The sequence below is a fragment of the Carassius carassius genome, chromosome 17, assembly GCF_963082965.1.
Source record: "Carassius carassius chromosome 17, fCarCar2.1, whole genome shotgun sequence".
Classification (NCBI taxonomy): Eukaryota; Metazoa; Chordata; class Actinopteri; order Cypriniformes; family Cyprinidae; genus Carassius; species Carassius carassius.
Window position 1 is genome coordinate 24,206,304 of NC_081771.1, and position 27,012 is coordinate 24,233,315.

Below are 27,012 nucleotides of genomic sequence, written 5' to 3' on the forward strand. Positions count from 1 at the left end.
AGATAAGTAGTACGCCCTACAGCGCCCCCATCCAGTATGTGACGAGCTGTATGGGTTTTAATAACAACAGACTGCGCAGAACTAGCGCAACTACGACCTGGACGACGGCTCCTAAGCTCCGACGTTTTTCCAGTAGGAAACGTCTAAAGGAAGGAGCAGGCGCAATGATGTTTTGAGAGGATACAGACGGGACGGACCTCAGTGCGGGAGGAAAGGGAATACACACATCTTTGCGGATAAAACAAGAGTGATACCCAGAAAGCTCCCCGGCGATGGTATCTTGTTGAGGTTGATGTACATCAGTGATTTTGTGGTTTCGCATCGAGACCGCAGAAAGTAGTTCAGCGGCTGTAATGTCAGCATGAGCCGAAGTGAACAACAGCAGAGAGCGAGTTGACTGTGCTTGGAACACAGCAGACATACCGTGTCCAGCTCGTTTGTGCGAACTTGTTTCTCGCCGAGTTTGAATTTAAATGACTTCTATTCGTCTCGCCCTGTTTTGCCGCTGAAACTGGGCGGTGTGTATGAACCATGTGGACTCTTCTCGCCTCGGACTGTAGACCTGAGATGGCCTTCTCTTGCCTGCTATAGTCCGTAATGACGATGCGCGGTGATCTGCCGGAGCTTCTGTGTTTTTACGCTGTATTTATGAGGATATGGGGCATATGACTGTGTCCTGGGATTTCAGATTCGGACAGCTGCAGATCTCCCTCCAGCGTCTGGACTTCTGTCGTAATACACATATAACTTACGTTAATCAAATATCACATGCACTGATATCAAAGCATTAGATGTTAGTTTGTCTCGCATTAAGTGATTTCATACTTAATCTTTAACGTTTTCACAAGTTGTCATCTGTTATTGCGTCTATACCCAGTGTAACGTTACATTTGGGAACATTTGTAGTTTTTTGTTTTGAACAAAATCGTTGGAGCTGACCTCAGACCTTATGTGGACACCTGATCTCCTTCCTGTGTTTACGTGTTTGCAGCATATCAGTATCCCAAATCAACTGCAAATACTCGTTAGATAATTACCTATCGGGTTCCATTGGAAGAGATCATATTGCAAACATGAATTATCAGCAACACCTGGCGAACTCAGCCGCGATCAGAGCTGAGATTCAGAGGTTCGAGTCCGTCCATCCGAACATCTACTCGATCTACGAGCTGCTGGAGCGCGTGGAGGATCCGCTGCTGCAGAATCAGATCCGAGAGCACGTCATTGCCATTGAAGGTAAGGGCATCAAGGGCGATCGAACCCTGCAGAGAGCTTTAAGAGCCGTTCTATGTTATTGTCATTTATTTATTTAGCTTTTAGATCAGTTTAGTTTGTATATCAGTGACGAGTAATGCCAAGTTTGGCGGAAGCTCTGGTGAATATGGGATGGGACGACAAACCTGCACTTGAAATGTGTGTACACTCCCAGTGTCCTTTTACACAAAAACATAATTAGGATTATATTACATAATGAGTAATGGCATTACAAATCAAGCCACTCCAAAAGACGATTTTTAGTTCTTTCTCTTCACAAGACGATGCCTCTTATGAATCTCAGAAAGAGTTTGGACCTTTGGCTTCTAAAGATGAAAGGTAGTAAACCTTTTTTCAATTGTTTTATTGGTTGTTAGAGTTAAATTCTGGTTATATATGTTTTTTAAACCATTTCCTTGTCCTCGAGATTTTCAAGGTTTCTGATTTAGTCATAGAGAGGCTTGAGTCAAACTTTAAACCGGTGTTTTAAAAAGCTCATCCCCTTTTACTCAGATGCTATATAAGATTTTTCACTATATGACTGTTAGGTATAGATGTACATTCTGTTCAATAGTTGTTCAACCCTTTGATCGGCCCGTGCTGATCACAGCCTTGTTGTCATTCATGAAAAAATGTCCTAAATAAGGTTTTTACTGTAATATGAAATTGTTGATGGTTATGTTTGTGTCAAGTACAGCTTTCATTCAATCTTTTAGAGGTTGAAGTTTTGATATGTGGTTTACATGGTTTTTGGCAGGGTGTTGGGAGCGTCACTGTCAAAATCTGATGTTTTAATAGCTTTTTTTTAAAAAATATAATACTGTTATTAAGAGATAATCAATGTGTTTTTTTTACACACAAATGCTATTTACAATAACAGCCAGCAATTGTACCAGCAGGTTACATAACAAAATGAGAAGCTGCATTGTGTGCTTGAGATGAAACTCAGTGTTCCACTAGATTGCAGTGAATGTTCTCCTAATGAGTGGGTGCTCGGCTCTGTGTGTGTGGTCAGAGATGAGTGGATTTTTGAATCTTTGACCCCTGTTCAATGAAAGTAAAATGTAGGCTGTGTTTAAAATGGTTCTTGACTTGCTGAGACATGCACATGACAGAGACAAACCTGTCACTAACACGAACACACCCCCTTTACAGACCCCAGCCTGTCTAATTCCTGAAAACCAAGACAGACTCCTTACTTGCTTAGTGGAATCAGTTTAATGGTGAATCTTTTCAAATCCTTTGTATAGGTACTTAAAATAATTTAAAGTCATCAGTAGGTTATGTTTTGCAGTATGTGTTCATGTGTCAATGTTGGCATTCTAAAAGCAGAACTTGATAGTAGCTATTTGTTTTGTTGTTGCCAAAACAAAATGATTGACTTCTGCACAACAGTGTTTTACTATTCTTGTTAACTAGCAATGGATTTAAGTTCACAATATCCCAAAAACAGTTTGCAGTAAAATCAGCGTTTAGTATGTGAAAGTATTTTATTGTGGATTAAATGTCGACTTTTTAATGCCACTTTCATTAACTTCTCGCTGACCTCCCAGTTTAACAGATGGCAAATCTGAGCTGAAAACCGAAACTTAACACACCCTGTGATCAGAAGCGAGTCTGTCTTCAGATATTAGACTGGTGTAGCATTTACATCGGGGTGCACAGTAGTCATTTTGCTTAATTTTACACAAGACGCCAGCTGACACAAGTTGGTTTGAGCCGAAGCAGATCCTTCTCTTCGTAGAGCATGTTTGTGATCTCAGAGACACACATCTGGGCGACACTTTAGCCTCCCTGTTTCTTGCATAAAGGGCATGACATTTATAAGAATGAATAGCGTGGCTTGTGCATGGAAAAGAAGATGTATGTGTCTGCTGGATAAAACAGAACTGAGAATCTAAAATTCAGAAAACATGCATAATCATTTGCAGGAATATGTATTAAAGTAAATGAGGGTTGGTTTGATTTCATATATTGATTTCAGCATTGATTTTAGTTGTTGGAGCAATGAGGTAGCTCAATGCTCTGGACATCATTTAGGCATACAGTTATTTCTTATTTCTTTTCAGTGATTCTATCCAGTCTTTTTAATAATATCCCAAAATGTGCATAAAATAAAATGCTTATAACCATTTGGGGGAATGTTGTGAAATCTAGTACACTGATTACAAAGTCTTTTTGAATCTGATATAACTTTTGAACTAGAAATTTTGACCTAAATTCATATTTCTTGGGTAAATTAATGCTCGGTCAGTCATATTAAATTTCAGCATTAAAGTGCTTTATCTATTGCATCAAGCCATTTCACTTCAGTTGTTATACAAATTATTTATTATAACAAATAGAAGAATTTGATGGCAAGACAGGAGTCTGTGTCTCAGCACCTCTTTTGTCAAATGCTAAAATTCTATGTCCGGTGAAATATATATATATATTTTTGCCATTGGTGCGCTTGGCCCTGTAATTGCTGTTCGCCTAATTCATCAATAAAAGTAGCTGAAAAAGCCCAAATATAGCATAATAAAAATGGATTTTGAGCTCATTGTTTGTCTGGTAAAATTCTGTCAAAAGCATCCGACTAATAATGTCCATTTTTGCAAGGCAGGAGAGGTTTCTTCTTGGGATTGTTAGCTATGACATGTCTGGCAGCTCTAATGGCTGGTCTAACAAGAGTGCTGTGCAACACACTCCCTCCAAAAGACAGGTCACAGCATCATGCAAATGTCAGGACCACAGCACCTCCCATCAAATCTGTCTGGAGGGCACCATTAGTCGCAGTAGCCCCATATAGTTTGTTAAATTAACATAGAGGAGCATGCGTCACCCCGCAGTATGACTATGACAGCAGTCCAGCTGCACATCTTACATCCTATTGCTGTGTCATACTTCGCTTTTATGACCAGTCTGTCTGACGCATTAAAGATTTTGGCCATCTTTTTGGCGTTTTTCAGAGCTGTTAGCCTCAGTGGTTGGCATTCTTCTCAAATTGTACTAAGCATTTGGTTCAGGAGAATGCTAACCAGAGAAATGGCTGCAAGGAGACCATATATCTGTTTATATTTAATTAGAAGGCCCTGAAGCATGGCCATAGAGACTGAGGCCAGGAGAGAGGAACAGGGCAACATATGCAGGGGCCATATGCTGAATAGCATGCTAAATCTCGACTGGGTTCAGGGATTAACAAGCTGCCAGTACAGTTGTATAAAATGGCTCAGTGGGGTTCTGAACACAAACAATAAAGTGGCAGATTAGGGGCAGTAACTGTCATTTCTAGTTATCAGAGTAAGTAGATTGCGGATTGCTTGATCGTCATTGGTTCCCACACAGATTTTATCTAGAGTTTTTTTAGGTTTTTATCTGCCGTTCCCAAAACCACTATAGTACATCTTTTGGGGTTCTGGTTCTCTAACAGTGGCTGGTGAACCCTCTTGGCAGTTGAATCGCCATTGGCTAGTACATTCTTTTTTTAGTTTACTCACCAGACTGAGATATATATATATATATATAATATACCGGTATGTGTGTGTAAATATATATGTGTATGTGTGTATATATATATATGTATATATTGTATATATATTAGTTAAAATCTATATGTAACGATAAAAACTCCATAACTATGGGAAGAAGGAGGCGGGATCCGGCGGACAATCAAAATGAAACTTTAATGCTCAAAATAAACATAAAACAGCGCACCAGCCCCTCACGGACGACTGACGCGCACAAATAAAAAGCAAACACACCTAAAGCCCAGGCCTGGTCCTCTCTCGTCCGTCACTGTCGTCGCTCCGGTTTTATATCCCTCCATCTCCTCCGTGGGACTCGAGACCGGTGGGTCGAGCAGGTGTTGCTCATTCCCAATCACTCCACCTGCCTCGCTCCTGTTCCCACGTCTCTCGGCCCCGCCCCACTCGTCACACTATACTTTCTAATTAAAAAAAAATACGAATATTCTATCCAACTACAAACAACAGCACAAATAAATACAATAGAGTAAAGATACAAACAATAAACAGTGATTTTCCGTTTGTTAATTTTTTTTATTTTATTTTTTTAGGGAGGTCTAGCATAAGTTTTTAGGTACAGAAACTGAATAAAGTAATCAAATGTAAAACAGCATTGCATATTTGACTGTATAAATTAAAGATTCTTTTTTATTAAAGTTACAAAAGATTTTTAATCAGGAGCAGTGAGTGATTTCCTTGTTGTTGCTGTTCGATTAATTTAAAGAATGTCACTTTAAGAGAATGCACTGATCCAGTAGGCCTACGTTCAGCCGGCTGTCTGCTGTAGGATACTTACCAAAGTGTTTATCAAAAATTGCTGCAAATACCTGTTTAGTGAAGTTGTCGTCTATTGTACTTAAACCCATTCAAATTGACTGTCAACGCTGGTTTGTTTGGAGAGCTCCATGAACCACGTGACCACACGGCGACCATGGCAAGATCAAAGCTGGTCGCAACTCTGTTTTTTAATGGCTCTGGCTTTAACTGAATCACTAAATTTTAGGATTTACACCACATTAAGTGTGCCAAAACTGTATTTAATGTTTACATTTCGTATTAAAACTTAAATGTGAAAGTTGAGACTTTTTCATATCACTATCAGGGTTAACAATTTGTCATTAGATTTACATGGGCTGCATGAGAGCGCGAGACAGAGCCTGGAAGCATGTGTCTCACGCCAAATGCATGTGAGTTGGCAACCCTGCATTATATACAGTATATATAGACGTATGTGTATGTTATGTATGTTATGTATGTATATAAAATATGTATTAGAGCTGCACGATTAATCGTTAAAAGATCGCGATCTCGATTCAGACACACTCTCGATCTCATTTCTAAATAACAACGATTCCTCGAGTCTGTTTTAAACCTTTGACAAAGTCTTACCGGATCATTCAAATCCGTGCTCTCACTGCCACAGACAGAGAGAGCTCACCATGTTTGGTTAAGAAACATCTTCACAAACTGTCTTTTCAACTACACAGTATTATTTCTGTCTTACAGTCATTTATATTATCACACACATACTGGGATAAAGTTTATAGTTCAGATATAAACATTAATGTCTATCTGGCAGCGATCAAAATATAGCAAATCCCCTTTTGAAAGTACTGCGCTTCAAATAACGTTCGTGTCGATTGCATTGTTTCACCACTAGGTGGCGACAAGTGTCTTAAATGTATTTGTCAATGAATGAATTTTTCATTCAAGACAATCGTTCAAAAACACTGATTCATCCAGTAATGAAACAAGTAGGGCTGGGACAACGCGTCGACGCAAAAAATACGTCGACGCAAAAAATACGTCGACGCAAAATATGCGCATCGATTCGTCGACCTGGTTTTATTTCTCTAAAAAACGTTTACAAAACGTTTACCTTATGTGCGCTGAATATACGCAATGGCCGGATCAACATTCTGTCCAACGTTATATAACCAATCCAGGGGTTTTTCTGCATTGATCTTTTTTTTTGGCGGCTGTCAAAAAGCCTTATTTGATCGATGAGTGATGTAGAATGACTGCTGCGCCTGACAGGGCGCGTACGAGAGAGAGCCCCGGCTGTGCGCGTGCACTCACAGTCTTCAAACTAGAGCTGAAACAACGAATCGATTTAATCGATTAAAATCGATTATTAAAATAGTTGTCAACTAATTTAGTCATCGATTCGTTGCTAAATAATTTATTTGCCGTAAGCGGCTTATTTCGTGCATATTTCAGATCTGCGGTGACCAAAGTGTGGCAGTAATGAGCCACCGGAGGATTTACTCAGCCAGTACAACAGGAGAAGTAGCGAATAGCCAATAGCTGGCCTCGTTTTATGTCACGTGCTTCCCGAACGGCGTCTCTGCAGCATTCAGCAGGATGTGGGAGTACTTTATTTTGAGCCTTCAAAAAAGAAGATTAACCTGTAAACTCTGCACTACTGAACTGTTTAAGGGACCGTTCACATATCGCGTCTTTTGCGCGCTCATGTTCGTTATTTCCAATGTAGGCGCGCAGTATGCGCGCCCATAATGGAAGCGACGCGGTCGCGACGCACCCGTTTTTCCAGGTGCGTGCACACCGCATCGAGTTAAAAACATTTCAACTTCTCAGAATGCAGCAAGCGCACCGCGGGTCATGTGACAAGAACTAAATAATCAGCTTCATCCTTTCCCGTAACAACGTTAAAAGCTCAGCCAAGATGAAGGAACAGCTGATCATAGCTGTATATGGATTCCCATTTTGAAATAAATTTAGTAGCAGAGCTACTGCAAGCGATTTTTAGAGCTGCAAATCCATTTATCCTTTGCTGAAATTTCCGCGTCTTCAAGGAGAGAGCACGTCATGGTTGCTTAGCAAAGGCAGACGCCTCAGGGGCGCTTCTGCACGAGCGCTTTGGAAAGGAGGAGAAAGCGGTGCGCACAGTCTATGGGTGCGCCTAGCGTTTTAGGCACGATATGTGAACGGCCCCTAAGCCTTTTATTTGTGCAGATTCTCCAGTACAATGTTGTTTGCAAATGTTTAGTTGTAAAAGCTGATAACATTGCTTTTTAACAGTTAACATTTAAAGCTTTACAAACATGTTCTGTGATCAGTTTGTCGTTTACCAGTTCATAATTCAGTCGTGCAGCCTAATTATGACTGAATGAGAGAGGTAAATGTTTAAAGATATTTGAAATGCACTTTTTTTTTCTAAGTATTCACTGCTCTTTTTCACACAGCAGGTTTTTTGTGTGTCCGTTTTTTCTGGACAACCTTCTGATGGATTTTACTTTAAATTGTGAGTTCCATTCAGGTTTCATGCCATTGGCACTTTATTCGAAGGATTGTTTACAATTTCACAGCATAAGCTATAAAGCTGTTTCCCAGTAAATAATAAAATACAACGCACTGCAATCTTTATCCTTATTCTTCGTGAAAATATGTTCTGAAAGATTCCTTAATAAGCTTTGTTCGGGATGTTAAACTACTTTAGGAGCTCTAAGGACTGCCATGGTGAAAACATTATTTGAAATCTTGTGAAATTTGATAGAGTATGGGTCAGTGTTTTGATTGCAGAAGAGTTTGACAAGGGATCACTAACACATAATAAAACAACTCCAGGTATATTTGTGATGAGGATATGACAATGCAAAATTATTAAAATCTCTTAAAAATCTATGCTGAATGATAAAGACCCTTTATTAATAATTTACTTTGGGGGAAAAATGGGAAAAACTAAAATATAAGTACATAAACCGATTAATCGATTAATCGTAAAAATAATAGACAGATTAATCGATTATCAAAATAATCGTTAGTTGCAGCCCTACTTCAAACAACACGAGCGCTTCTTGCTCTCTCTCTCCCTCGTGCATATTAATCAAAATCATTAAACACGATAGAAAAAGGGTGAAACACCAAAGTTTCACGCGCGCTCGCGCGCACCCACAGTCTTCGAACTACACGAGCGCTGTGACTCTCTCGCTCTCTCTCCCTCCCTCCCTCGTGCATATTAACCAAAATCATTAGACACGATAGAAAAAGGGCGGAACGCCAAAGTTTCACGTGGAGCATTCGGAGATTTTTTTTTTACTCCATGACAGGCTGCTGGCTCCCACTGTTTATTTTTATTTTTTATTTTTTGGAAAATCACTCTCTGTATTAGCTTAAAGCCCTCAAGTTTACATTGGTTACTGTATTCTTTCAATTGCTTTAAACAAGTATTTTGGGTGAACTTTTTTATTGAATGCTAGACATCAAGTTGTTGTTATTTTCATCTAAAAGAAGAACTTTTTTTCAGTAAGCTAGGCCCTATGTGTTCAGTAAGCTTGTTTCAGTAAGCTATGTGTTTTCAAGGCTTAAGGTTTTATTGAATGCAATCTCTATACAAGTGCAAAGTAATGCAATTCTTAGTCAGTCTTTTATTTTGTAATTTTAAGAGCAATAAACATATATTGCAATGTTAAGGAATTCATGTTTTTTTCATTCAAATATGTAAATCAACATGTATAAATTGTTAGTAGTCAATTAATGGGGAGATAATCGAAATCGAATCGGTCTGGAAAAATTAATCGTTAGATTAATCGATGCATCGGGAAAAACAATAATCGCTAGATTAATCGTTTAAAAAATAATGGTTTATCCCAGCCCTAGAAACAAGTGAAGTATGTTTATGAGTGAGTCGTTGAATCAGTGATTTAAACAACTTTTTCATCATAATAATATAAAAAATGGGGGTTTTAAATATATTATATATACACTACCAGTCAAAAGTTTTTGAACCGTTTTTGAATCTCTTCTGCTCACCAAACCTGCATTTATTTGATCCAAAGTACGGCAAAAACAGTACAATTTTGAAATATTTTTACAATTTAAAATAACTGCTGTCTACTTGAATGTATTTTAAACTGTCATTTATTCCTGTGATGCAAAGCTGAATTTTCAGCATCATTACTCCAGTCTTCAGTGTCACATGATCTTCAGAAATTATTTTATTTATATATATATATATATATATATATATATATATATATATATATATAAAATATATATATATATATATATATAAAATATGTTTGTTTGTAAAATGGCACATCTTTTTAAATATTTGAAAGTACACTCTTACGCTGTTTCTACATTGGATGATGGCAGCGCAAATACTAGAACTCATTATAATCATTGATGGTGTCCACACTGGATGTGGCACATCAAATCCCGACACTAAACTGCTTCTGTGTTCTATTTATGATGCATTGACACAAATTGAAAATGATTTTCAACGGTCGCTTTGTCACGTCTGGTGTAGACACGGTGTTAACATCAGTCAGTCAAGTAGTCAAGCTTTATAATATGATAATCAAGGATTATTTAATAATAGGAGTTTAATAATTAGTTAAAACTTGGTAACCATGTAACCAAATGCAAATTAGTAATTTTAATTGAATTTAGAACTGGAGGTTGCATAGCGGCAGGAACATATTTTATCAGGGGGGTGCTGGGGGTGGGGCTTGATGTTGTAAATTAAAATTTATATGCGAATCAATATATATTTGTGCTTTTGTGATTTTAGTTAAATATTTTTTCTTTATTTTTTAGTAAGAGGGTTTTACTAAATATTGACATCGCTGATACGTAAAAGTTTTGTTCAGTGCACTTTTGCTAATTCTCTCATCAGAAACGACAAAGTACAGATGTACCTGTGATGTAAGAGATTAATTCATCATACACTGCAGACAACATCACTGATTATAGCTTATAGCTTTTTTAGAGTGCTTATTTTTATTATTCTTTGGTAATGTAAATGTTCTTTACTCGGTTTATAATTTGTTCGTTGTTTGAATAACTTAATCGTGGACATGATGGATAATTGTGCCCCGTTTCCACCGCAGGAACTTTACCCAGGAACTAGGGACTTTGGCCTGGTACTCGGTGTGTTTCCACCGCAGGAACCAGGAACTTAATAAAGTTCCGGGTAAAAAAATTCCCCTCAGAAAGTCCCTGCTGGCGATGTGGTACTTTTTCAAAGTTCCTGAACTTTCGGGGGCGGGACTTGGACGCTAAACATCCTGATTGGTTCACACAGCATTGGTTGAGTTCAACCACCATTTATTCGGATCAACATTTTCAAAATATTACTGTTATTGTGTCATTAAATGTAATTTTAAAAGTATTTCAGGCGAGAATGTAGTTGTTTAAAACTCAAATCTGCGGTTTATTTATAAAGACAGCGCCTTCTTAAAAATTTGTTTCGCCGATCTCAGAGACGGTCAGCTTGACGCGACCAGCGAGAGCTCAGTGATCATCTATCCGCCGAGAAGCAGCCTCACCTCGGCTAGACCTTCTGATATGTGCCGCTGGGTCTGATGTCTCTTTAGTGGTTAAACATAAAATATAATTCAGCTGCGGGGTAAATCTAACAGGTTTTCTTTGGTCTGTATTCAATTTATCTATATGTTAAAATGAAAATAAAAAAGGCAAATCTATATAATATTTCGTTTCATTGTAATGGCTGTATATCCCTGAACTTAGTACATTTATGCAGCTGTTATTATGTTTAAATGAAAACGAAAGGAGGCAGTGGTATTTGATATCCTATTTCGTTTTATTGTAAATATACTGAGAGGAAAATTGCAGTAGCCAAAGCTAGTTGAGTTCACGCAGCATTGATTGCGTTCAACCACCATTTATTCGGATCATGTTCAAAATATTACTGTTTTATTGTGTCATGAAATGTAATTTTAAAAGTATTTCAGGCGGAAATGTAGTTGTTTAAAACTCAAATCTGTGGTTTATTTATAAAGACAGCGCCTATTTAAAAATGTGTTTCGCCGACCTCAGAGACGGTGAACTCCACGCGATCAGCTATCTTTAGTGGTTAAACATAAAATATAATTCGTTTTGGGTAAATCTAACAGGTTTTCTTTGGTCTGTATTCAATTTATCTATATGTTAAAATAAAAATAAAAAAGGCAAATTGATATAATATTTCGTTTCATTGTAATGGCTGTATACATATCCCTGAACTAAGTACATTTCTGCAGCTGTTATTATGCTTAAATGAAAACGAAAGGAGGCAGTGGTATTTGATATCCTATTTCGTTTTATTGTAAATATACAGAGAGAAAAAAAATAGCAGTAGCCATGGTCAGCTGACTGAAGTTATCAAGTATATGCTGCTGTTTGCAGATTTACTGGATTTGCGTCGTCGCGGACATCACACTCCCGAGTCGAATGCACAAAGTCCGCACTACCGAGAATGCACGTCCAAAATCAGCGTACTTTGTATTGAGAAACGCGCGCAGACCTACGTCACCAGTCTATTTGCCTAATCTTCCCGGTACTTTACACCGCGGTGGAAACGCAGAAAGCAACAGGTCTGGGGGGAAAAAAGTTTGTGGGAGAAAAAGTTCCTGGTACAAATGTTCCGGGTAATTTCGGTGGAAATGCGGCATTGGTGAGTCCCAGCCAATGAGATTGCCGATTGCACATTAGTTCCACCCAATACTGGAGGACCCGGCAGTTCTTAAAAGCTGAAGAATTCCAAAGGATTTCCAGTGTCGTTTTCAATTAGAATTACAACTATAGTTTCTGCTATAAATTGGCTTTCCAGTGTGTTCATGTTTTTACTTGCGTCTAACCTCCACAGACTGTACAGAAGAAATGAACCAAAAAAGATTACCATGCCAAAAAAGGTGAAGCCACAGAGCACAAAATTCATTTGAGCCTTATTTAATTTACAATGACGTCACACAAGTTTGTTCTTCAGTTTTGCTAATAGCGTATAGGGAGCTTAAAGTATATAATTTGATTGCTTGACCTTCACTGGCTCCCACATTATTTTATCTAGGAGATGTTGTTTCAAGATGTTTATTTGCTTTCAGAACTGAGACATTACATCTTTTGGGGTTTTGATTCTCTAACAGTGAGTGGGACAAAACATCAGTAGCATGACCGGTCATTCCCAAGGGCCTTTTTTTTTTCTTTAGCAGTGGTAGAAGGCTATAGAGGAAGTTGAGCTCTTCTAAGTCACTTTCAAAGGAAAAAGATGAAACACTGCCACAGGCAAAGTTGTTAAATGTCTTCAGTCGAGATCGGCTCTCTTTCCATCCCTTTCCCTCTCACTCCCTCGGTTTATCATTCTCTTACTCAGTGTGGGTGGTGAGCGGGCAAAAGTTCTCTGCTGAATAGCGATTTGTTCTTTCCAGTCTAAAGCGAAAACAACACCCTCATGATCTCTCTCTTACTGCTTTTATCTCTCAACATTGTCACCCTTTCAGCAGACCTGTGCACCCGTGGCATCTGGAAAATGTGTTGGGTGATTCAGAATTGTTGTCTCATTCCATGTTTGAGCCTTGCATTTGTTACTGCGTTCTTCTCAGATAATAGACCAGATGCCAGATAATCAGAGAGATGTGGTAACTTAAAAGACAGGTTAATGACAAGATCTTCAAGCGTTGTTACATTTAATGAGTAACCACTGTTATTTGCTGCATTATCCAGAAATGCATTACTCCAGAAATGGGCAACATTCTTTTCTCCTGTGACATTAAGGCAACACTGAAGTTGTTCTGTCTATATCCTTGTGAAACTGGAAGTGAAAAATATTCCCCTCTCGCTCTGTGGCAGTTTGAGCAGTAATGGGGAAACTCTTTTAGCCCATGCTCCTCATATAGACTAACCTAGTTCTCAGAGGACATTTTATACTGAAGGAAGTGTCAGGTGTTAGAGTCTTTCTGATTAAAAGAGTCACTTGTGTTGGATTGCTTAAAATTGATGTATGGTTATGAGATGGGTGAAGATCCACCTGTTCATCCAGTTTGGTGGAGAAATCATTCAGTGGGCCATCTAGATGGAAGTCATTTGGTTCCTCTTGTTTTTAACGTATGATGTGGTTATGCTGATCACCAAATTTTTAGTTCCACCTTGCTGCAAAAAGTATATTAATTGTGGTTGTTATGGATTGCACTACTCCATGCAGTGCACCTCATAATCATAATTGTGTCAGTGACATGACACTCTTTGTGTGTGTGTGTGTGTGTGTGTGTTGCTGTATTAATTTGGTCAGAAATACATAAAAATGCAATTCTTAAAATACTTAGAATGAAAAAAGTAGTTTAGTGTAATGTTTCATTTATTATTTCTTACAAAACCACAAAACTACTTCAGTATATAATATTTGAAGAAATTGTATCTGTCATAGCAAAATAATGTGGTGCAACCAGCATGCAGAAAAAGATATAAAACAGGAAGTGATGTAATAGATATGACCCCTGCAGCCCCTTATGGCTGTGTAAATCTTTTAAAATATCAGATAATTTGACTTTTTTATGACATGATTAGTTAAAATGTCATGTGGTGCAACTCCCCCAAAATGCGATAATATTAAACAAACAAAAAACTAACAAAAAAAAGTTGTTTACATGATGATGTAATTTTTTTTTGTAATAATCCATTTATTATTTTTTTTTAGCAATTACTAATGATGTTTAACAGTTTATAGTATATTCATTAAGATTAAACCTGGTAATTTAAGAAAGTTTTTTTTTTTTTTTTAGCAGGTTCATTCATATCCACGTTTCTTAGACGCATCATCTTAAGAATTTTTTTTACTGATTTGATTCTGTGTATCAGAAATGCAATGAATGTTTGCTGAATTGCACTGAAGTTTGAGATCTGCCTTTGATTCTGGTAAGAGAATCACTACTTGTGTCACTACTGTCTCTGAAGATCATCATAGAGGAAATACCAGACCGTTGCAATGAATCTAATATGGGGATGCTGGTGATGTAATGCCTCTAGAGACACAGGGCTTTGTTGTCATTTTGTCCTCTGCATGCTTGCGCACTCCGCTGATGGGTTGGGTTTGTATCTCTTGTCAGAAGAGCAGCTCACCCAGACAGCTAAAGCGGTGTTCTCTTTTATAATACCACACCATGTGATTTACCTGTTTGATGACGTTATGTGCTGCTGATACGATTGCTTAGTCCCCTTGTCCTCTTCCTTTTTTATTGGACTTGAATGGTTGTAAATGTGTGCTTCTTTCCCAGATGTCTTTCACATGTTGTTTTGACATGACCTCATTGGAAAGTCAGTGCTTTAGATCTTGCGGTTGTGTCGATGTGGTGCAGTGTTTTGTGATCAGGGATGTTGGGACAGCTGCACACAGACACCACTGCAGCCAGGATTAAATAGCTGATTTATTAGCAGGAATAAATAGCTGGATTAAATAGCTGATTTTTTTTTTGTTAATATATTTATCAAATTGTTTACAAAAAATTTTTTACAAACAAATTTTACTCATCAAAGAATTCTTCACTTGCATCACTGACAGCTTTTTAGACCTTGTCAGTTAATTAAAGTGTTCTTCAGGTGAATTTTAATTCAATGCTTTTGAACATTTAAAAAAAGAAAAAAAAAGATTGGTTGCTTCTGCCTTACGGTTTGATGCATAAACTTTTGAGAGGCCCTTAATAGACACTGGTAATGAAACTTCTGAATATTGATAAGAATTTTTTAATTAATAAATTATTAAATTAAATGCAACCTCATGTGTTTTTGTAGAGTGTGTTCTTTATTTGAAATTTTGGATTTGGAATTGTGTTGAACTATGTCAAATTAAAACATCTTGGAAGCTTCTTTAGACAAAAGATGATTTAAATTTTCTATCGGTAATTATAATTCATAAATATAACCTTTTGCCAAGTGGGCTTGTAAAGAACAGTTTTATTAATTCCTATTGTTTCTAATACACCCACTAAGCTAAAAACACATTGAACCTCATATAAAAAGCATTAAATGAATGCATGGAACTGATCCTTTTAATTCATGAACTCTACCCAGCTGGGGAAAACAGCTAAGGTTAAACAGAGAATAGGTTAGAAACATTCAGATTAAAAGTAAAGTACTAAAACTGTTATCCATATTTGTCCAGCCTGGTCAGCAGTTCTTTAATTATTTAGATTGATTAATCAAATATTAATCAAATTTGATGTGTTTAATCAAAATGTGAAATGTATTATTAATGGGTTTAAATGGTACGCAAGTAGACCACTCATGTCATTTTATAACGAAACGTAACTATTTCCGATTACGTTTTTATTAATCAAAACATTTTGATCTGCTTTATTGGGAGGCTGTTAACATATCTGGAAGAAAGCATGAAATTTGGATTTGGCTGAGTCTAATAGGGTCTCTGCCCTGCATATGAAGCAGCACAAAGGTTGAAAAGGCTTGTTTGCATGACTGGTGGCAGGACACTGTGTATTTAAGGACAGTCGGAGCTTGAGAACAGCAGAAGTAACAGAACCTTCTGGCTCTCATGGTCTTGATATTGCTCATCTTACTGGTTAAGGGACAGACACCAACCAAAACAATCGTGGTGCTCTGATTCAGGTCTCAGGGAGGCAAAAATAGCCTCCTGAGCCTTGGTCTTCCTGCTGTTCACTGTGCTGCTTTCCCCATTAATGTCTCATGGGTGTGATGTCACTTCCCCAGCATTGATTGCTCTGTTGTGGGTCGAGTGGATGTCCTCCAGCTGCAACCTGTCCCGCTCGGTAGCTTTGCTGTCAGTCACTTAGTCTAAGTCACATACGATGTACAATAAAACATTGATTTTCAGAAGCATTTAAATTAGTGTATTTCTTTTTTCCTAACTATTATATCATGTTCAAGAAGAGTTACAATTTATTGACAGTAAAATGTCAGGTGATGTAACCATGAAGTAAAAAAAAAATATATTTTTTTTTTATTAGTTCTTTTTTTTTTTTTACGAAATTCCAAAAATATCATACATTCTTTTGGGAGTTGCCCACAAGACAATATACCACCTAACCTAACAATGCCTTGTCATAAAGTCTAAGAAGTTTACCACATGACTTTCGCATTATAGTGAAGTAGATTTGTAAAATTCCGATTTTTTTTCTAAATAATAATTAAAAATATTCTTATACATAATTTTTTTTTGTTGTAATTAGGTTTGGGAATCGTTAGAAATTTTCCGGTTCCAATTCCGGTTCCGGTTCCACCTACCAGTTCCGGTTCTGATTGCGGTTCCATTAAAATCATTAAACAATTATTAAGAAATAGTGGTAAGGAAAAATGCTCAATACTGAACTACTCAATGCTCAATACTGTTTATTACTTACTTTCAAGTTAATTTAAAGGTTGGCAATGTCAAAATGCAACATATATTACAGTGTACAGATCTTCATAAGTAGGGTTGGGTATTTTTAGAAATTTTCTGGTTTGGCTTCTGGTTTCATTTAAATGAAATATGTTTTTTACTATTTTACCTTCACTGAATGTAGCGTTGCTGGAAGGTAGCAAGTAATGCTGAGTAATGCTAGTCCATCAATCAGCATGTGTTTCAAAGATGATGTTTTTTACACTATCAATAACGTTTTGCTTTTCAAGCAGGAATAAGCTTGTTGGCCAAATAGTCCCTTGAGGGCTGAGACACTTTTCATTTCCCTTAATTAATGAAATATAAATGGTTAAACTTAAACATGTATACACACTCTTCATAAATTCCCTATTTTACAAATAATAATGCAGTCAGGAGTAGCGCTGAAACAACGAATCGATTTAATAGATTAAAATCGATTATTAAAATAGTTGTCAACTAATTTAGTCATCGATTCGTTGCTAAATAACTTTTATTTGCCGTAAGCGGCTCATTTCGTGCATATTTCAAATCTGCGGTGACCAAAGTGTGGCAGTAATGAGCCACCGGAGGTTTTACTCAGCCAGTACAGCAGGAGAAGTAGCAAATAGCCAATAGCTGGCCTCGTTTTGTCACATGCTTCCCGAACAGCGTCTCTGCAGCATTCAGCGTGATGTGGGAGTACTTTACTTTGAGCCTTCAAAAAAGAAGAGTAACCTGTAAACTCTGCACTACTGAACTGTTTAAGGGGACGTTCACATATTGCGTCTTTTGCGCGCTCAAGTTCGTTATTTCCAACACCGCACCGCATCGAGTTAAAAACATTTCAACTTTTCAGAATGCCGCAAGCGCACCGCGGGTCATGTGACAAGAACTAACCAATCAGCTTCATCCTTTCCCGTAACAACGTTAAAAGCTCAGTCAAGATGAAAGGAACAGCTGATCATAGTTGTATATGGATTTTGAAATAAATTTAGTAGCAGAGCTACTGCAAGCGATTTTTTGAGCTGCAAATCCATTTATCCTTTGCTGAAATTTCCGCGTCTTCAAGGAGAGAGCACGTCATGGTTGCTTAGCAAAGGCAGACGCCTCAGGGGCGCTTCTGCCCGAGCGCTTTGGAATGAAGGAGAAAGCGGCGCGCCTAGCGTTTTCCACGAGTTTTTAGGCTCGATTTGTGAACGGCCCCTAAGACTTTCATTTGTGCAGGTTCTCCAGTACAATGTTGTTTGCAAATGTTTAGTCGTAAAAGCTGATAACATTGCTTTTTAACAGTTAACATTTAAAGCTTTACAAACATGTTCTGTGATCAGTTTGTCGTTTACCAGTTCAAAATTCAGTCGAGCAGCCTAATTATGACTGAATGAGAGAGGTAAATGTTTAAAGATATTTGAAATGCACTTTTTTTCTAAGTATTCACTGCTCTTTTTCACACAGCAGGTTTTTTGTGTGTCCAATTTTTTTTCTGGACAACCTTCTGATGGATTTTACTTTAAATTGTGAGTTCCATTCAGGTTTCATGCCATTAGCACTTTTTTCGAAGGATTGTTTACAATTTCACAGCAAAAGCTATAGAGCTGTTTCCCAGTAAATAATAAAATACAATGCACTGCAATTTTATTCTGTTTTATCCTTATTCTTCGTGAAAATATGTTCTGAAAGATTCCTTAATCAGCTTTGTCCGGGATGTTAAACTACTTTAGGAGCTCTAAGGACTGCCATGGTGAAAACATTATTTGAAATCTACTTGTGAAATTTGCTAGAGTATGGGTCAGTGTTTTGATTGCAGAAGAGTTCGACAAAGGATTACTAACACAATAAAACAACTCCAGGTATATTTTTGATGAGGATATGACAGTGCAAAATGGTTAAAATCTCTTAAAAATCTATGCTGAAGGATAAAGACCATTTATTAATAATTTACTTGGGAAAAAAATGGGAAAAACTAAAATATAAGTACATAAACCGATTAACCGTAAAAATAACCGACAGATTAATCGATTATCAAAATAATCGTTAGTTGCAGCCCTAGTCAGGAGATGGTGTGATGCAATGAGTGGTTTCCACATTTTTAAACATTTAAAATGCATTAAAATAAATATGTTCTATCACTTTGTTTATCACTCTTGAAATGACCTGTACACTAAATAATCTAACCCTCATACTTGCATAACAATAGCAGTCTATTTATTTAGTGGTCCAAGTTGAAGCCAGTATGTATATTAATGACAATATGGGACAAATATAATGTCATTTAGTGGCGGCAGGTGCAGCGTGCTGCCGTTAGATGTACAGTCAGACAAAACGATGTGCAGTTATCAAAGGCGCGAGTGCACATACAGTCGTGGGAAACAATGTGTTCGGCAATTAAAGACGGGACAGCACAACGAGTTTGTGGATGCGCGTCATTGGAATCAATGTGCTCAATGATTAAAGAGGCAAGGAGGCGTGTATGTTATTCGGTTCGTGACATCCTTTACGGGAAACGCCGAATATTCAGAACACCGGCGCAAGGCTGCTCACAGCGCTTGGTCACGTGTTGCACCAGAACCGTTTTCGGAACCGAAACTTAGAAATTGCTCACGGTTCCGGTTCTTTTCAAAGAACAAAACCGGTTCTGAATAAGAACCGGTTTTCAGTTCCCATCCCTAGTTGTAATTTTAAAATGTTATGCCAAGCTGCTTAATATTTTTAGGAATTTCTATCTTTTCTTTTAGCTTTTTTCTTCATTTCAGTACACCCTGAAATTTATGCACCCCCCCCCCCCAAAAAAACAGAAAAGTTATAAATAAATTTTAGTTCTGAAATGTAAAACATTCCTATGCGTCATAGTATGCTTAAATTGATTTTTTATTTTTTGCTTGTTTTTTTAAATGCATGAGTATCATGCCATTGACCTTAAAATGATGTAAAACTTTACTACTTTGAACTTTTAAAAATTCATTTATTTATTTCTTTTTTAATACAATTGCCACAGCCTGTAGTTTTCTAAAAGCATAAACCCCACCTTTGAGGTGAACTGGGAAATTTTTCCAGTTTGTTGTTTTTTTTTCACTGGAATTCCCCCTTGTTCTTTTAATTTTCACTTGGCCTTAAAATAATTATGCTTCTGCATCTGTTGCACATTTAAAAATAACATTCTGGCTTAAAGACATTGTAGAAAAATGATGTTTTGTTTCTTTTGTAGGAATTTACATAATGTGGATAGCTGATGTTGTGTCCCAGATTCACTGATACAATATTAAAAGAAAATTGTCTTTTCATTCATTCCTCATAATGGCCTGGGGTGCATAAGATTTATCTGACTATTGGTGTTGTTGAAAATCATTTGTTGGTGCAGCAGTGGTTTGTGGGGAAGCCTCATTCAGTCAGAGTATAGAGTACTAGTTGCTCACTTACAACACTTGATCTAATTTCAGCAGAACGGTCAAAGCACATGTTTTACCTGGTCTTTTGAAATTAAATGTTTGTGTCTGCAGTCAGGCCATCTGCAACTGCCCAACCCCCCTCTTGGTAAGGAAAACAGAAATGGATTAGCTGAGCCTCTGTCCGTACATCTTGGGGTTGCCTCCTTACAATGGGTGAAGCTCACTGGCTGAATTGTCATTGAAAATGGAAGTGTTGCATCAATACGAGGCACTGATCCCATCTGGCCCCTGTTTAGAAAGGAAGAAGAAAATCAATGGCATTTTCCTTCAGGACCGTCCTCTTGTATTAGGTCACCATCTGCCAGTTCTAGACCCCGCTTTCAGTGTGAGTGGAGCAATTAATGTCTTCTGCTACACCTCGAGAATGTGTGCTAACACAGCCTGCGAGCGATGACCCAAATCTGCGTGGTTTGTGTAAATGAATATGTCTGGCTTTATTTTAAAGGGGTCATATGATGTTGCTAATAAGAACATTGTTGTCTATTTGGTGTAATGAGAATGTGTTTATGCAGTTTAAGGTTTAAAAAACACATTATTTTCCACATTTTTGCCATGCCTTTCTGAAACGCGTCGATTTTTACAAAGCTCATTTTTCTGAAAAGTGAAGTGTACGCTGATTGGCCATCTATCCAGTGCGTTGTTATTGGCTGAATATCTCAAGCATGTGACGCTACTCTATACTGCTCAGAACTCGCGTTTGAGTCATAACTGGCAAATTCTTTAATTATAAAAATTTTACTTAAAGGCTGTGAGTCAGAAGCGCCAGACTGTCCTTGTTAGAAGTTGGAACTGCCCCACTTTATAGAACAGCCTTTGAGCACAGACCCAATGTAGGCTATGCAGAACTGCAGGTTGAACTCTGCTTCGTCCATGGTGAAAGCCAATCCGGCGATCCACAGCGTGAAGTTGATGTATATCCTCAGTGACCAGCACGGATCAGCTCTAGGCATGACGAAGCAGAAATCCTCCTCTTTTGGAAGGCCAAACAAAGTATTTTCGCTTTTAGAAAACGCAACACACAGCATCTCCACAACATGGCGGCGGTGGCAACCGCAATTCTTCAGCGAGAATAAAAGTTAAGCCTTCATTCTTTGCGTAAATATTTGTGTTACTGACTAGATGTGCATGAAAATCGCCTTCTATTTTTTGCACAGGCTTAGTTCAGTGCCTTGCTCAAGGGCACTTCAGCCATTGGTATTGAGGGTGGAAGAGAGCGCTGTTCATTCACTCCCCCCACCTACAACTCCTACCAGCACCGAGACTCAAACCTGCGACCTTCAGGTTACAAGTCCAACTCTCTAACCATTAGGCCACAGCTGCCTGTGAGTCGTTTTAGGAGGGCGTGGACAAGTCTTAACTTTTATAAAGAATATCTCTGGATTTGAGACTTTAGTCTTTGCAACTTTACAGATCTTCTTTATCCACCAAGAGCTTGTAACACTCCAAAAAAAGGGAAATTTGAAATCTCATTATAAGACCCCTTTAACCTTCCCACAACCTGTAATGCTGGAACATTCAGATTGTCTTTCAAGGAACTGTTTTTTTTCCTTAAAGTTTTATAAGTGTTTCGAATGGGAATCTCTGTGTCATCCTGGCATCTGCACAAAACAATGCTCTTTTTGTAAGGTAAAAATTACAAAGATTCAAACGAGTAGTTCACCTCCAGTGTTGGACAAGCTACTCTGAAAATGTTATCGAATTACTGATTACTCCTTTTAAAAGCAATCATGTTACTGTTCTGATTTATTTATTTCAAACGTTACATTACTAATTACGTTACTTTTGCTCCATGAAAAATATGATATCTCAGTATACATGCTCCCAATAAATATTTGTTATTAAAGCATCTACATTCACAGAACTCTGTTATTTTTATCTAAAGCGAACAGCTGCTGTGTGCATGGTTTGTCATGGCAGAATGCCAGCAAAGAGCGCTGCATTTATAATCTCTAAAAGAGATCTCAGTTCATTGCAATCTCACAAATCTCTGTTATAACTAGAGCCCGACCGATATGGATTTTTGGGGGCCGATGCCGATATTAACTTGAAAAGAGCCGATTTATAAGCCGATATTTTGATTTTAAAAATAATCTGGATATTAGACCCATTTCCTATAAACTGCATTTACACAACATTCAATAGCAAAATATCTGCCTGTTCTATGTATGTGGGCTGTATAAACCATTTTCCAGAATGGACTATGTTAAAAAAAAGCCTTAGATTACAGTCTCAATGACTAAACAATTGCACATCAAAAGTATATATTTTTTAATGATCAAAAAACAGTCTGGTTTTAAACATTTAACACTTTTACTTTCTTCCAGTTGAAGCTGGTTTTAACAGTCTGTGTGTTTACTGTAAATAAATTATAATACTAAAGTTAAAGTATTTGCAGAAGTAGTCCCACACTTTGCTGCTACAGCATTCACCTTTTTCAGCCATCTGTAGGCAGAAAGAGAGACGGAGAAAGAATAAGCATGTGTATTAATAATATCACCATGTATCATTACTCATGTCATCATTAGAATTATAATAATAATAAACTGCGATCTCCTACATAGGCAAAAATGAGAAATATATATATATTTTTTTATTTGTCAAGCAATAGGTATTAACTACTTATATTTAACAATATTATTTCAACATTTTCCTGTTATGTCTGTAAAGCTGCTTTGAAACAATATGTAAAAAAAAAAAAAAGCGCTTGTTCAGCTCACATTTATTTACATGTCCCCTCTGGTTTAATCATTTCTGACGCACCTACTGTAGTTACTGTAACTACACTATATTTGCTCTCACAGACACATTCACAACAGACCCGTATATCTTCTCCTCTTCTCTTTGTGCAGTCTGAATCAAAACATCGTCTTGCCTACTGTTACCGGAAGATTACGGAATCAATTCGAAGTTGAATGGTTAACGTTAGTGTCATGAACACACCGCTGTCAATTTTGAGAAGAACCACCTTCAAAAAAGTTAATAACAAGCATTAAAGGGGCCTGCTAAAAAGGAAGCTATTAGCGTTAGAGTAACTAACCAGCCTGAATTCACCAAAATGTTCTCTGGACCTGAGGGTAGCCTCTTCTTCCTTGCTTCTCTCTTAATTCTCATCAGCAGGACTAGCGCTATCGCTCGCTTCTTACAACGGGACAGATACATGTTTGCTGCTGACCGAAAGGAGGAGGAACAGACTATGAAAGAGCTCCCGCTAAATGTTTTTAAAACTCCGCCTATGCCATAGCGCAGCGCAAATCGCGTTGTATCTGAAGGGCAACGCTGAGCCCAGCGGCAAGCGCCGTGCATACCGCGTACTGTGTGAAAGGCCCAATTACGCGGTCATTATGTGGGAAACACACCGCAATAGAATAAGAATAAGTTAAACGCTAACGTTATAGTTTGACCTCCTATTAACGTTCGCGCTCTTCCACTGATAAACATGGTATTAGCTTTGTGGCTAATCTAATATAGCAATGCATTAGCGGCTGTAAGTGATGTTACAGAATATTTAGAAGTGATAATGATAGGACCGTTAGCTAGAACTACCACACAGTTTTTATATACAGGGTATGAACTAAATCTACAATCATTTCACATGACGAACGACAGACTCGCCGTCAAAACAGTAAGTTACATCTCCTTGGCTTGGCTGATCGTTTTCTTCTGTAGTGGATTTCTGGCGCTGTTGTTAACTCTGGAGCTGCAGAGCTCCCTCTGGTGGGCACACTATGCAACACTCATAACATGAGTGAAGCATGAGACTTGTTTCTCATGTTTCATCGGCCGTTATAAATGCCGATGCCGATTTAAATGCAATTACCTTATATCGGCCGATAATATCGGCCGGCCGATATATCGGTCGGGCTCTAGTTATAACACAATAAATATATGTATAATTAATCTATCATAATGTAAAGTGTGTTATAATGAGAGGATTCGTGAGCACGCAATTTTAGCTTTGCATTGCTCAACACTGCAAACACGTGTTATTGCACTTGTTAAACTTTATAAAAAAATTATATTTCATATTACAACCCGAGTTTCGGAAAAGTTGGGACGTTTTTTAAATTTTAATAAAATGAAAACTAAAAGACTTTCAAATCACATGAGCCAATATTTTATTCACAATAGAACATAGATAACATAGCAAATGTTTAAACTGAGAAAGTTTACAATTTTATGCACAAAATGAGCTCATTTCAATTTTGATTTCTGCTACAGGTCTCAAAATAGTTGGGACGGGGCAGGTTTATCATGGTGTAGCATCTCCTTTTCTTTTCAAAACAGTTTGAAGACGTCTGGGCATTGAGGCTATGAGTTGCTGGAGTTTTGCTGTTGGAATTTGGTCCCATTCTTGCCTTATATAGATTTCCAGCTGCTGAAGAGTTCGTGGTCGTCTTTGACATATTCTTCGTTTAATGATGCGCCAAATGTTCTCTATAGGTGAAAGATCTGGACTGCAGGCAGGCCAGGTTAGCACCCGGACTCTTCTACGACGAAGCCATGCTGTTGTTATAGCTGCAGTATGTGGTTTTGCATTGTCCTGCTGAAATAAACAAGGCCTTCCCTGAAATAGACGTTGTTTGGAGGGAAGCATATGTTGCTCTAAAACCTTTATATACCTTTCAGCATTCACAGAGCCTTCCAAAACATGCAAGCTGCCCATACCGTATGCACTTATGCACCCCCATACCATCAGAGATGCTGGCTTTTGAACTGAACGCTGATAACATGCTGGAAGGTCTCCCTCCTCTTTAGCCCGGAGGACACGGCATCCGTGATTTCCAACAAGAATGTCAAATTTGGACTCGTCTGACCATAAAACACTATTCCACTTTGAAATAGTCCATTTTAAATGAGCCTTGGCCCACAGGACACGACGGCGCTTCTGGACCATGTTCACATATGGCTTCCTTTTTGCATGATAGAGCTTTAGTTGGCATCTGCTGATGGCACGGCGGATTGTGTTTTTATCGACAGTGGTTTCTGAAAGTATTCCTGGGCCCATTTAGTAATGTCATTGACACAATCATGCCGATGAGTGATGCAGTGTCGTCTGAGAGCCCGAAGACCATGGGCATCCAATAAAGGTCTCCGGCCTTGTCCCTTACGCACAGAGATTTCTCCAGTTTCTCTGAATCTTTTGATGATGTTATGCACTGTAGATGATGAGATTTGCAAAGCCTTTGCAATTTGACGTTGAGGAACATTGTTTTTAAAGTTTTCCACAATTTTTTTACGCAGTCTTTCACAGATTGGAGAGCCTCTGCCCATCTTTACTTCTGAGAGACTCTGCTTCTCTAAGACAAAGCTTTTATAGCTAATCATGTTACAGACCTGATATCAATTAACTTAATTAATCACTAGATGTTCTCCCAGCTGAATCTTTTCAAAACTGCTTGCTTTTTTAGCCATTTGTTGCCCCCGTGCCAACTTTTTTGAGACCTGTAGCAGGCATTAAATTTTAAATGAGCTAATTAAGTGGATAAAAGTGTAAAATTTCTCAGTTTAAACATTTGCTACGTTATCTATGTTCTATTGTGAATAACATATTGGCTCATGTGAATTGAAATTCCTTTAGTTTTCATTTTATTAAAATTTAAAAAACGTCCCAACTTTTCCGGAATTCGGGTTGTAGTTCATGTTGCTTTTGTGCAATAGATGAATAAGTCAATTCAAGTCAAGTCACCTTTATTTATATAAGGCTTTAAACAAAAAAGATTGTCAAAGCAACTGAACAAGATTAATTAGGAAAACAGTGTGTCAATAATGCAAAATGACAGTTAAAGGCAGTTCATCATTGAATTCAGTGATGTCATCATTCAGCTCAGTCCAGTTTAAATAGTATCTGTGCAATAATTTGCAATCAAGTCAACAATATCGCTGTAAATGAAGTGTCCCCAACTAAGCAAGCCAGTGGTGAGGAACCAAAACTCCATCGGTGACAGAATGGAGAAAAAACCTTAGGAAAAACCAGGCTCAGTAGGAGGGCCAGTTCTCCTCTGACCAGACAAAACCAGCAGTTCAATTCCAGGCTGCGACAAGGTCTTTACAGGGGATCTGTATCTGGGGCTCCAGTGTTCCTGGTCTCCACTGTCTTTCAGGGCAGTAGAGGTCCTCTCTAGGTGCTGATCCACCATCTGGTCTGGATATGTACTGGATCCGGGTGACTGCAGTGACCCTCTGATCTGGATACAGACTGGATCTGGTGGCTACGGTGACCTCGGAATAAGAGAGAAACAGACTAATATTAGCGTTCTTCTAACGGTGTAGCAAGTACATCAGGGGTTATGGGAAGTGTTCCCGGGTTCCGGTTTACTTAATAAATGCAGCCTAAAAATCTTTTAACGTATTTGGATATTAGAAGTATTTTAGTGTATTATGTGTAAGCCAGGTTAAAGAGAGAGGTCTTTAATCTAGATTTAAACTGCGAGAGTGTGTCTGCCTCCCGAACAATGTTAGGCAGGTTATTCCAGAGTTTAGGTGCTAAATAGGAAAATGATCTACCACCCGCAGTTGATTTTGATATTCTAGGTATTATCTAATTGCCTGAGTTTTGAGAACGCAGCGGACATGGAGGATTATAATGTAACAATAGCTTACTCAAATAATGAAGTGTTAAACCATTCAGGGCTTTATAAGTAATAAGCAATATTTCAAAATCTATATAGCCCCTTTCACACTACCATTCCGGCAAATACAC

At 37.9% G+C, this 27,012-nt stretch overlaps 1 protein-coding gene across 2 annotated transcripts in view; it reads left to right on the forward strand.

Moving 5' to 3' along the window:
* Positions 1-160: 160 nt before the first annotated feature.
* The window catches only part of agap1 (ArfGAP with GTPase domain, ankyrin repeat and PH domain 1), a 200,456-nt gene continuing 173,604 nt past the window's right edge, over positions 161-27,012 (forward strand). For both annotated transcript variants that reach the window (XM_059571349.1, XM_059571350.1), the window contains exon 1: positions 161-1,236. In XM_059571349.1, coding sequence (XP_059427332.1) covers positions 1,074-1,236 — 163 coding nt within the window. In that variant the 5' untranslated portion in view covers positions 161-1,073. The remainder of the gene's footprint in view (positions 1,237-27,012) is intronic.